The sequence below is a fragment of the Semicossyphus pulcher genome, unplaced genomic scaffold, assembly GCF_022749685.1.
Source record: "Semicossyphus pulcher isolate SPU_LCO1_2020_fin unplaced genomic scaffold, fSemPul1.0.p SCAF_1, whole genome shotgun sequence".
Taxonomy (NCBI): domain Eukaryota; kingdom Metazoa; phylum Chordata; class Actinopteri; order Labriformes; family Labridae; genus Semicossyphus; species Semicossyphus pulcher.
Window position 1 is genome coordinate 33,750,071 of NW_027211603.1, and position 13,054 is coordinate 33,763,124.

General features: G+C 42.2%; 1 protein-coding gene across 1 annotated transcript in view; it reads right to left on the reverse strand.

The window, feature by feature from the left end:
• Positions 1–4,910: 4,910 nt before the first annotated feature.
• The window catches only part of ccdc102a (coiled-coil domain containing 102A), a 71,076-nt gene continuing 62,932 nt past the window's right edge, over positions 4,911–13,054 (reverse strand). The window contains exons 9-10 of the mRNA XM_069664681.1: positions 12,606–12,709; positions 4,911–8,256 (exon numbers count right to left, since the gene is read on the reverse strand). Coding sequence (XP_069520782.1) covers positions 8,124–8,256; positions 12,606–12,709 — 237 coding nt within the window. The 3' untranslated portion in view covers positions 4,911–8,123. The remainder of the gene's footprint in view (positions 8,257–12,605; positions 12,710–13,054) is intronic.

Genomic DNA, 13,054 nt, shown 5'->3' on the forward strand with positions numbered 1-13,054 from the left:
ACACACACACACACACACTGGCTCAATAGGTGTGTTTGAATGTCTGTTCACACAAAGCAAATTGAAACACTGTACCACAAGCACTACAATAAAAGTGATATTGTTTGATTTATGTTGTCCAATACGTTTAAATAGATTAGAGAATAATGGCTGTGAATACGATGTCAGGCCTGTGGGTGAGTGCAGGCAGTCCAAAGTGTGTTTTCTATGAAGTTTGCTTAAGAGTAATGTTTTTTTTTTGGAGAATATAATTTATCAAAACAATAATAATGAATATGAAACGTTTTGGCCTGAAACTGTGAATATATAAACAATATTCCACATTCCTAAATCTAGGGGTTTATAGCGCAAACTGTAATTGAAAAGTGTGATTTGACAGGTTTTCCTTTGTGTGTTTGTGTGTGTGTGTGTGTGCGCGCTCAGAGGATCCCTATAGACATACGGCTGTCAGATGCACCTGAACTAAACACACATCTTCTTTGTGGGAGCGGGTGCCATGGAGACATCTGAATGACTGTGATGGGACTTGGATGACAGCAGGCATATTAGACCTGTGTGCGCGTGTGTGTGTATCAGGTACACTACAGTATCCTGCCTTGACAGCTGCTAGAAAAGCATTTGTGTTAGTTGTTGCTGTTTCCTGTCTCATGTGCCCGTCAGACGGTCAGCGCTGACTCCTGTGCTGGTCCTCTCTGCTCTGACAGCACTGAAACAGACAATCATTTCACTGCCTGCACTCCTCTCTTCATGCTTTCTGCGTCCGAGTAACTCCCAGTGGATCCTCTCCTTCTTTTGTCAAGAAATAACAGCCTTGTGAAATAAGATTCGTATTCCTCTGTGTATGGTCTTGACTCATTATTCACCTGAAGCCGTGTTTATGAAGGTGATTTATGATCATCTTTGCTGGCATCATTGTAGTGCTGGATGTACAGATAGATCACGTCCAAACTTATCAAACTTATTCAGCTCCAGCTCCCACACACACACTCACGTACCGTACAAACTGTTATAGTATGTTGTTAATCTGTTTCTTTATTAGTAATGCACTCAGCTCTTGGCAGCAGCATTTTAAAACAATAAAGGATGTTTCTTAAATGACACCTGGGCGATGTGCAGGCCTGAATGGACTCGGCACATTTCTGTACCATGTTTGACTGTTAACCAATAAATGTATTATTCATTCATATATCTGATCTGCTAACGCTTAGCTCTGTTATAAACCACCGATGATTAGAACTCCAGTAACTGATGGATTGTAAAGCTAGCATATATGACAGCTACCAAAGCAACACAGCCTTAGAAGCTTCATTTTATACTTTTCACAACCCTGTTCTAGTTAAACTCATGCATTATGATTATGAAAAATTTTAACTCAGCCTTAAAGATCTGTCTCTAGACACAGCTTTAACCATTACCCTGGTGGGGCAGCAACATAAGCCATTAAAAAACAATGGGTTAAAAATCCAGTTGAAGCACCACCATAATAATTCCTAAATTATCATCCTTAACGATGGAAGGCAACACACCTCAATACCATCAAACATCATGATGAACACATGAAAGAATCACAGCTGTTGACTCACCAAACCTACATACATTACAATGGTTATGCTATGTACGTAAGCAATGGTACAATTGTACGCACGTAACATTAAGAATACAACAACACATGGAGTCACTCAGACCATCTGGGTCAAAGTGTTGTGTTTGTCTGACATCAATGACGTGACTTCAGCCTTTTCTTTACTTACTGCAGCATCTCGTGGTCTCTGCCTTATAGCTATAAATGTAAATATAATTTAAATAATGTAAATAACATTAATACTCGAATGTCTCTCAGCTAACAAACCAACAGCCTGCATGATGTGTCAGGGTCATGCACTGGCCTTGTTCACATACACTAACTGAAGAGAGCCTGCAAGCACAGCTGCACCTGAGAGAAATATAAAATGAAATCAATTACTTTTCACAACAAAATGAATTATTTTCACATTGTTTTTATTTTCTACATAAGCATGCAACACACACACACACACACACACACACACACAGAACATGCATACAAGGAGCCGCAGTAACTGGAATAATTATAGAGGGATCAATGTAATGTTCTGCCTCCCTGCTGTCAGCCATTACTGGCCTAATAAAGACACAGAGAAAATTAACATAATGAAGTAGGCTGCAGGCTTTGTACAAACACACGCACACACACACACACACACACACACACACACACACACACTGGAAATCAAATAAGGAAAACAACAACCCCCAACTCATACATTGAACACCAAACGAACCCTCAGTGCATTACAGAGTGTGTCATGCTTAGCCAACAGTTTTCAGAATTATCTTCTCTACTGTACTCATGGGATCAGGCTGAACATTAACACACCCACACACACACACACACACACACACACACACATCAAACAGCTTGAGTGTGTGGGTGTATGTGTTTGTTATCCCAATTCCAAGGGCACCATGGTGAGTACTTGCACAAGTTTGTAGGTTTAAACTGTCAATATACAACTATCTGCTCTAATGCAAATTAAAAAAACACGCACGCACGCACACACACACACACACACACACACACACACACACACACACACACACACACACACACACACACACACACACACACACACAGACACAAAATGGAGAACCAGAGTGGTAACTATGATTTCAGTCATCCTGACTCCAGCCTACACACAAGGGTAAAACATTCATTAAAAGTCTTGGCCTCCGTCTCTCCTCCTCTCTCTCTCTCTCTTTTTCTCTCTCTCCCTCTCACACACACACACACACACACACGCACACGCACACAAACACAAACACAAACACAAACACACACACAAAGTAATGCATATGATCTCAGAGGGAGATGCGAGCATCTCCTCCATACTGTGTGTGGGGAGTCAGGCTGAGGTTTATTCTCATTACTATGTCAACTGTGCAGTAGATACACAACAGTATACACAACAGTACCCACAGCAGTATACAGTGCCAAAAAAGTCTGCAAATCCACTGTTCACTACCTGCTCAGCACGAGCAGCAGACAGAAACAGCTGGTGAACACAGAAGAGCATTTAGCAGCTAGACAGCCTGATGTTTCTCCCAGGAGTGGGTGGAGACCAAACACAGAGATATCAGGGACTGAATATTGGACATATTTTAATCAGCTGGAAACAAACACACACCATAATGAATGCTTATTCAGTCCTATTTACAAGCATTATGTATGCATCCAAATGCTGATACATCGATCAAAACATCGAGCTACACTGTTGCACTGAAGTTCCTTCATAACTGTAACAACACAATAGGCTCTCCAGATTTCTTACTTTATACATCCTCATTCCCTTTTCTTGCCTCCTCCCTTAACACACCTGGTATTAACATGTGGTTTTTGTGACGGATTAAGGACGCATTCAGATCCAATTACTCAGGCCACATACGGAGGTGGTCTGGGACGCATTTATACACATACGTCTGACAGTGTGTACGCACATGTGTCCTGGGCCACATTAAACACAGCCCACTCTCTAGAGAGATCACTTGCCTCTTTCCTCTCTTTCTGAATTAACATTTCTCTGCTGTGTCTTTTAACAATCTTATTTTTATTTATTTGTCATGTCACTCCAGCCCCCGTAACGTAGATTTACACAGTGTGCACGGAAACACAGACAGATCGTGTCTGTGTTTATTCAGTAAGGAGACTGTATTTAAGTTTTTAATACGGGACATCCCGAACCAACGAGGGGGAGAGGCGGTGCGGGTCAGAGATATGATCCATGACCTTTTAATCACAGTTTAAAAATCAAATCAAGTGATTCACTTGCAGTTATCAGAGTTTAATGATGCAGCGCAGTGAGGACACAGATTTGTGTGTTTCTCTTGCTCTGTACCTGACTCAATAACGTTGCACACAGTTACTATAAAGTATGAACTCCGTCTCCACATGCTGTCATATGTCCATACGCTGTGTAGTTCATATATTTCACTGATAAACACAGAGCTGTAGTGGAGCATCAGGCTTCATGATCAAAGTTAACGTCATCATTTTAGTCCTACTCACGAGCTCCCTCCCTCTGTGCTCGTGCACAGCAGTTCTCCCCCTCTGTGCTGCGAGTCTGCATTACGCCAGTACTTAGAGCTGACCTGTGATCAGCTCACCCAGGACACCTGATAATACCAGGTGTGTTAAGGGCCTTAGTCCCTCTCAGAATGAAAACAACTATGTGCGCCATAAAGTCTTCAAAATCCCTGTTTTTACCTGAAACAGCAAACGCAAAGCTGAAAAACCTGAAAATAAAAGATCACTTGCTTGCCTTCTAATGTGTAAATGTTCCACCAAACCAGGTTCACAGCCACTGTTTTGCCTGGCTGCAACCTGGGGTCCAAGATGATTATGATGGTTTAAAGAAATACAAAAAACAGATCCTTCTCCAGCACTGGCACAGGTTATGTAAGACTATGAAGCTGAATCAGCTGCTTCACTGCAGACACTGCAACTGCTGGCCATGTTAACAATGACTGACTTCCTGTTGTTTTAGTGTACGTGCATGCACCTGGTGCCCTGCACCTCATCACTGCAGAACAGAAGTTGAACCTGCTATCAGGAGTTTTAAACAGGTTATTCAACAGTCTCAAGGTAATGCTGATGTCTCTAAATGGCCTTAAAAGTAGAGTCTATTTGGGAAAAACTTTTTAGAGAGGCCTTGAGGTTTTAATTTGGTGGCAGGCAAGCAAGGCTGTTTTCTTTCTCAAGTGTCTGAATAAAGTGAACACACACACACACACACACACACACACGCACACACACACACGCACACACGCACACACGCACACACACACACACACACACAGTATGACAACATGCAGTATGGAGAAAGAGAGACACAGAGTTTCTTTATATGTATACTTGACATTTATAGAGCTCATACAAAATCACCGTGGTACAGATGTTTTATAAAAAGTAAACCAGAACAACGACATAAATAGTTCAGAATCCTGATCAGTAAAAAAGTCTTGGTCCCATTCCAGCGTCAGAGTTGAGGCGAGGCAGAGAGTGAGTGTGGATGGCGGGAGGACAAATGTAGGCTTTATTGCTTTCACAATTGCATCCATCCGCTGCTAGACTGGAGCTCTTTCTCAGGTGGTAGATTTACACTGCTTTTGTACAAATAAATTAACCCTTCAGTCCAACAGCCAGTGACTCACAAACTCCACGTTGTTGCTGAAAACACATTTAACTATAGTATGCTTTGAATATTAAGCCTACAGGACTTTTACTGGCCTGGGTTCCAGTGACTCTTTCAGAATCCCATGACGGCCTTAATGCTGCTTAAGGGGTGTCCCACCCTGACTGAATACAGTCCTAAGGGAGCTGCTGGACATGAACACTTTGGATCTGTAGGAGTTTTCTCCGGAAAATTGCAATAATCTGAAATACTGAACATCAGCATGAATGCATACAAGTCATATCTGCACAACGAGCATCAACAGAACTTTAAATACATGTGCAGTCTTTGCTTTTTGGAAAGGTTTGGTTCCACTTGTGTGTGTGTGTGTGTGTGTGTGTGTGTGTGTACACTGTTAAAAAGGAAACTTCTCTTTCAACAGAGTCAGACCTCCAGTCTATCTATAAAGACCATACAGAATGAAAACTAATTCCAAACATCACCTAGCTTAACCTTGAAAGCATCAATGAACAGTATTCGAATTTAAACCTGTTCCTCTTCAAGCTCAAAATACAGTTTCAGAGATCATTCTGCAGTAAGGAGCGTCACAATAGAGAGGCAGCTGGATTTAGCTTTACAGCACAGGAAGTGTTAGAGGCAAGGTGATGCAGTAACTACTTGCAGGGGAACAAATGCATCTGGTGACCTGTTCACAAACGTGTCATTTTTTTACCCAGATACATAATCGCCTAGTCCCCGTCTGTGATTGGCTAGAAATGCGATGGGTCTAACACAGGACTTTTAGCCGATTGTGTCCTGTGTGAAATGTGCCAATGCCGACTATTTAAGTACAAGCATTTTTCTAATTTCCCTTTCGGTTTAGGTTGTGTTGAGAAAAAGATCATGGTTTACATTAAAACGATACATCAAGTTGGACTGTACACAAACAGAGGTCTCCTGTGCTCCTGCTGTTAAGGCGAGCCAATGACAGTGAGTCTCCAGTCTTATTTTCTTTTCACTGTGCTTTTTACTCCCCTCTTCATCATTTCATTCAATAAAATGTTGAAGCAGGGGAAAGCTCTTACGCTCAGGACTTAATGGTACAGTAAGGTAACTGTTTATTTGTGCCCGATTCCTGCTAATAGGTTAGAACGGATAGGAAAGAACGGTGTACATTCCGTTATTGAGCTCGAGTTTACGTCTAAAATTCACTGTTCATGTGTTTATGGTCAGAAAGCAGCTTCAGTCATGCTGGGAGCACACTACATTTTCGTGAAATGATCAGACTTAATACACTAACATGACAACACAAGTGCCACAATGTTACATGCCTTTCACTCCCCTCCCCCTCTTTTAAATTTGCAACGCAGTTTGTGATAGCATCACATTTGTCTTTTAGAAATCCCCTCCCCCTATACACCCTCACCCAGCGTTACAATACTACTCATAACTGTCTCTGCAGTCATTTTTCTGTAGTCATCTTGAGACTGATTCTTCTTTTGTGCATGCATTTCATCTTAACACAGCCTTAGTGCTATCCCATCATGCAACTGAAGGGCAGCATTAACCACACTTGCTATGGTGCAAAGTGGAGCAGGTTTTCTCTCAGTTGGAGAGGAGACTGATTAAACACACTTCTACTACCAAACAGTATTTCTACCATCTTGCAGCTATAATAAGGGCTGTGACAGGATAAATGTTTTCTAGCGTAGTTACTAAGTCTAAGTTAGTCTAAGTAAGTTTTTGTTATTGGACTTTAATTATTATAATCGTCCTGCTTATAGTAAGTTACAAAATTGTAGCTCACCACAGAGCAGCTCTCTTGCTGGGCTGCCGACAGCTGAAGAGTTGCTAAGAGGAGGTTGTACCTGCCACCGTCTGGTTAAGCCGACTTCACTGACAGTCATGCGTCATGTATTTATTGTCACAGCCCTCGGTATAATTAGGCTACCAAATGTGTAGTGTGCGCCCAGCTTTGGTTGTGAACTTCAAATACATCAGAAACAGACTTTGAATCTTTATATTTGGAAGTAAAATACTCTCCTGGTTAAAATGTGTCTGACCATTTCAGTTACATGTCAGTCCCTATAATGACTGATATTTTTTTGTGATCAATCAAAAAACACTTCCAAATAGCTGACAGCTTTGAACACAGTAATAAAACTGGGGATGTAGATGTTGAGTTAAGGCTTTGAACACAGTAGCACAGTTCTGACAGGACAGTTGTAAAGCTTGTGATGATATGAGGTAAGAATAAGTGAGTACAGTGAAAGGATGACGCCTCTGGCAGAGTGGTTCGGTGGAAGTTCAAGAAAGATCCTTTCTTCCAGGATAACACTGTCCATACATCACGTTAAAGTCTGTCACACTCCTGCTGGGTTTGATCTTGTTGCTTAGTGTCTGCTTTTCTGAGTAGATCTAAGTGTGTGAGTTTTAGTGTGTGGAAAATCTGTAAGGATTAGATGTGTGCTTATCATATTGCTGCAGAGCAGAGACTTTGTCATAGAAACTCTCTCATGTTTAAAGTCTGGATTTAGAGTCATTTCTTTTCTCCAAGTCTCCTGAAGAAGATTCTTTTTCATTCAGTTTGCTTTGTGAATTGTAAATTTGATTGTAATAATATCCTTATTATTTATCACTAGCACAGCCAATCCTCCCTACAATTTGAATCCATACGACAATGAATGGAAGATCATACAAAAGTGGTTCTGACCCTGTGTTTTGTCTAAGGGTAAAATAATTCTTCTAAAGTGTTGGACTGGTCCTTTAATCATTTGGGGGTCAAACACAGGACAGTGCTGCTTCCTGTTGCAAAATGTTTCCCTTACTGGAGATACTAAGATTCACCCCAAGAGCCACAATATTCACCTTCTTCCTGTGACTGTCGATGTTTAAAAGTACATCCTGTATCACTGTGAGTGCGTGTGTGTTTGTGTGTCATGGAATCTGGAGCGGCAGCTCCTCCTCTTCCTCGTCCATGTCGCTGGTGGGGCCATCTGGGTTTTCAGGACTGAACCGAGTCGATCGCATCTTCCCAAACAGACCAGGACTCTGCTGCTGCCGCCGCAGTCTGGATGAGACAGAGAGACAGAGACAGAGACAGAGACAGAGACAGAGACAGAGACAGAGACAGAGGCAGAGACAGGGAGAGAGAGAGAGAGAGAGAGGGAGAGAGAGACAGAGAGACAGAGAGAGAGTCACAGTACTGTAAAGTATTTTATCTCCGATATCCTTTGTTGATGTCTGTAAGTGAATTTATGTCTGTATATATAAATGTGTATTGAGTCTATACACAATCACACACACACACAGTAACAGCAGTGTTACTGAGGTGGATAGTAACTGTGCAAGCCTGTGATTTAGTTGAACTTTCTAACAGAGTCTGGATGTTACAAGGATAATGAGTGACACACATCTGTGTCGGTGTATGATTGGAATCAACTCATCAGGATAGAATACTGTCAGCAATTAACACTAGAAACAAGCAACTTTACTGTAATGGATTTTAGTAGATGCAAAGATCAGCTGGCTTTAAAACCCAAACTTAAACTCAAATGGAGGGGTACAACCAAAGGGGCAGAGGGGCACAAAGATCAGCATTGAATCTTGCATTACAAGTTACCACATTTAAATACAAAAGGAATTCACTAGAACATTTTGTTAGAGCGATAACTTATTCTGAGGACAAAATGAAAAATACCAGGGAATGTGATCTACATGGCAGAGTGAATTTCAATGAGCCGCAAGAAGACAAAGAATCATTTCACTCTGAGCTGCATATATTTCCAATTGATTTAAAGAGGCAATGACTCTAGATGTGTTTTTCTAGATTAGAACACATTTGATTCTACTTAGTGTCACTTTTCCCTGAGCACATAACTTGTCAGAAAGGTCAGATGGTGTGAGGCACCAAGACTCCAGCTCTCTGGAAGGTCGAGGTATTTAAGTTGGCTTGTTCCCTGCAGGAACTGGTTCAAACCTTGATGTTTCCATCCCTCAGCTGGGACATGAAACGTTGTGTGAAAAGGTCTGAAGCTGAGCAGGAACTGATTCCAACTCACACGACCTCAACCTAACAGATGGAAGAAAAGAAACAGGAGGAAGAGGCAAAACTAAAGTCCTTGTTTAGGCATTCAGCTGTGCTCTTTGGCAGTCTCTCACTGGAATAAGTCAGTCACAACCTCTGCTTCACTGATCAGAATTTTATTATTTTTGGAACAAATTTGGATTTGGAATTGGGAAAATAAATGTGTGTATACATGTAATGATGGCTTTACAGGAACGACTTAGGCATACCACAACTGTTCAGTAATAAATAATGCCATAGTAGAACTCACATAGAAGATTTTATTCTTCATTGTTCACTTAGACTTGATACTTTAAAGTTATAATCTCAAAGATCTCAGTTTCGTTCTCTTTGGCGGTACCTATGGCGATAAATGGTAAATGCATAAGCACACCTTTGTAACGGTTGTAACTCTCCATTTTCCTCGCTGACGGTCGCTTTCCTTTTTAGACTGTTTGCCTTCAGCATCGAATTTGTTTCTTTTTCTTTGTATTTTCACTTATTATTGAAGTTGTATCTGTAGTCATCGATCTGTTCTTTGTTTGTTCAGCCATAGTAGATTACTGTTTAGTCGCAACGCTTGCAGAGACCGGAAAAGCAGCCCAGACCACCACACAGCCAGTCTGTAATTCTGCAAATGCAAAGGCTGTCATCAGTAGGCTATAGGCTCAATCACCATTGTGTTACCTCATTCAGCAATAGATGTGATTTAACAGACATTTATTTAAATGAAAATGTACTTAAATTATTACTTTAACAACAACAACTGATGCAGTAGCCGTCTGTTCTCTATTAGAAACAAAGAAAGAAATCAACAGCAAAACAGTCAACTTTAAAAAGTATCGTAGGTGTTAGTCTGCTTCAAACTCTTTTGTTGTTCAATGTGGACAGAAAGCAAACACAGCACACATTAAACACATTAATCAGCTACCTGTCAATCTGTGTGACTTCATGTTAACAATTCTTGGCTGTAAGCGCCACTTCAAATCAGGACAATGAGGTTAATTCAAAGTCTGTCTGAACACAAAACAGAGCAGAACTAAAATGCATCAATGTAATATTTTTAATCAACTGTGAACAAAGTATAAAAGGGAAAGCACCCGTACAATATTTTTTTGGAGCTATCATTGCATCTCACAGTCTTAGGTAATGGACATTGCACAGTAGTTATGTCGATGGCTTGACAGAGTCCTGTCTTGACTACAGACCAGAGCGGCAACAGCAGGGACCTCGGGTCCTCTAGCTCTTCCCTCCCGATCAGTCAATCAGCAGGCTCAATCAGGGTCAGAGCAGCCGTTAGATAAATCATAAACACAAAACCCACACAGCTGCTAAAAGCTTTTCTATTGAGCCTCCAAACATTTATCAAAGCTACTTACATGAATGATGACTATTAATCTACAGCGTCAAGAATGAAGAGAGAGTCAGGAGAGAGACACTTGACCCCCATGTTATTAACAGTGCTGTGGTCTCTGTTTCGCTGAACAATGAGGAGAATTGATGACTTTCAAGATGCACAGGATCAAGTTCCTTCACCACAGACAGAAACATGAGCAACCGCTGATCGAAAGGCAGTTTGTCTGTGCATCAGATGACTTTGTGGTTGCAAAACAGGTTGAATAAATGAAGACTACAGATTAACACTGGTAACACCCGTAATGTATCAAGATAGTAATGTTTGCAAGAGGATTAGTCCGATAAGACGTATGTGCCTTCCATAACACAGGTAAATGTTAGATCACAGGCTACCGAAATGGACAAGCTAACAGCTCTGGTGAATTGTTCGAAAACATTTTCACACATTAACTCTAGACAATTGCGGGACAAACAGGTCTGGTATGCAGGAGGAGGAGAAGAATTCTTTGGCAATGGTGACTGTTTTTGGCAGGTAAAAGTCGGTTTTAAGTCCAGGTCACAATGGGGTTTTTAGTGTTTTCACATGCAGCCCGTCTAGAAGACATTTTCAGTAGTGCAAACATGTGTGAAGGTGCTACAGAGAGTATTGGAGTACAGTTTGTGGTGTTCACAGAGACATGCTACATGCAGACATGCCTCACTCTAACATGTCTGTAGATGGCATGAGGAGTATCGCTGGCTACAAGCAGACGGGTAGCCAGGTGACAGGAGGGGACCCTGACCAGCCCAGCGAGTGGAATCTTTTCTTCAACAGATTTGATGGTGGGGGTCCTGTTCACCCCTCCCCCAGTTTTGACCATCTGCCCCCCTCCTTGTTCTACTGTCCCTGCACGCACACACACACACACACACTTTCAGGATATGCTAACTTGTGTACTGGCACATGGCATAAACATGCCCACAGGATGAAGCGACTAAGTTAGAACAGAGCCATCCATCAACATGAAAAATTTGTTTTGAAGAAACTTTAAATCAGAAGGATAAGACACACACACAAGCAGTAATGTTAAGGCAGAAAACACACACACACACACACACACACACACACCCCTGTCAAGCAGTCACTGACAAACTGAATGACAAAAATATCAGAATGAAGGAAAGCTTAATCTACACCCTCTACAGGAACACACATATTTGTGTCAGTCTGTGAGGCCGTTACCATGCCGACACGCCTGTCACTCCTCCACAGTGCGGAGCAACAAGAGAGCTCTCTGTTACTACGGTAACCTGCAACTGGGAGCTCAGGGATTGGCTGTCGGGTGCTTGAGCAACGACGTGGAGAAAATGGAGAGGCAGAGAGCAAGGAGCCGAGGACTGTGCAGAGCTGATAGAGCGTGAGAGCTACACTGCAAGACAGGCGACACACACACACACACACACACACACACACACACACACACACACACACACGCACACACACACGCACATGCAGACACACATGCACACACACACGCACACACACACACACACACACACACATTAACACGCTAATCTCTACCAAGTACGAGAAGTGAGTGCTGGGGCTCCCAGTGAGCCCAGCAGCTACAAGTGAGGAGCTTCACATCAAGCACACACACACACACACACACACACACACACACCTGAACAGGGTGTGTTTGGAGTAAGGGCCTTCATGGTTGTCTCAGCATGTTTGGGAGTGTGAGTGCAGGTGCTAAACATGGCAGCACTCCTACTCGGAGTACAAAAAATCCACATTGGCATGAACCTTTTGGGAGGATATTTAAATGTCACTTTTGATTGAATATATTAAATACTGGAGAGGAACATTTATGGTGTTTTTTGTCTTCTTAACTGACCACCTGGAATCTGTTCTGTTGAGTGTCTGTGTATGTTTATCACCACTACTAACTGCTGTCATGTATGTACTCAAGAGAGCTACCATGTGTGTATTTGTGTGTGTGTGTGTGTCTTACCTTGACTGTAAGTGTTCCAATTGTACCTGCAGGTTCTCAGTCTGTTCCACCTGCTCATCCAGAGACCTCTGCAGCTTCCTGGTCTGGTTATGAGACTCATCCAACTGGACACACAAACACGCACGCACGCACGCACGCACGCACGCACGCACGCACGCACGCACGCACGCGCGCGCACGCACGCACACACACACACACACACACACACAGAAACACACTTTTTTAACAAGCAAGCTCACTTAACCAAGGACAGGCTAAACAACACATTTTCAGATTGGCAGGTTCGAGATGTCACAAACCTAAGGAGACAATCCCGTTAATGGGACGGGATGACGCTATGCATATTTATGTGTAACCTATGGCAACCACTTCGGCGATGCACGAACCAGCTGTAACTGTCATCGCAATGTTTGTAAACTCACTACTGACTACTAACGTTAACGTCACTA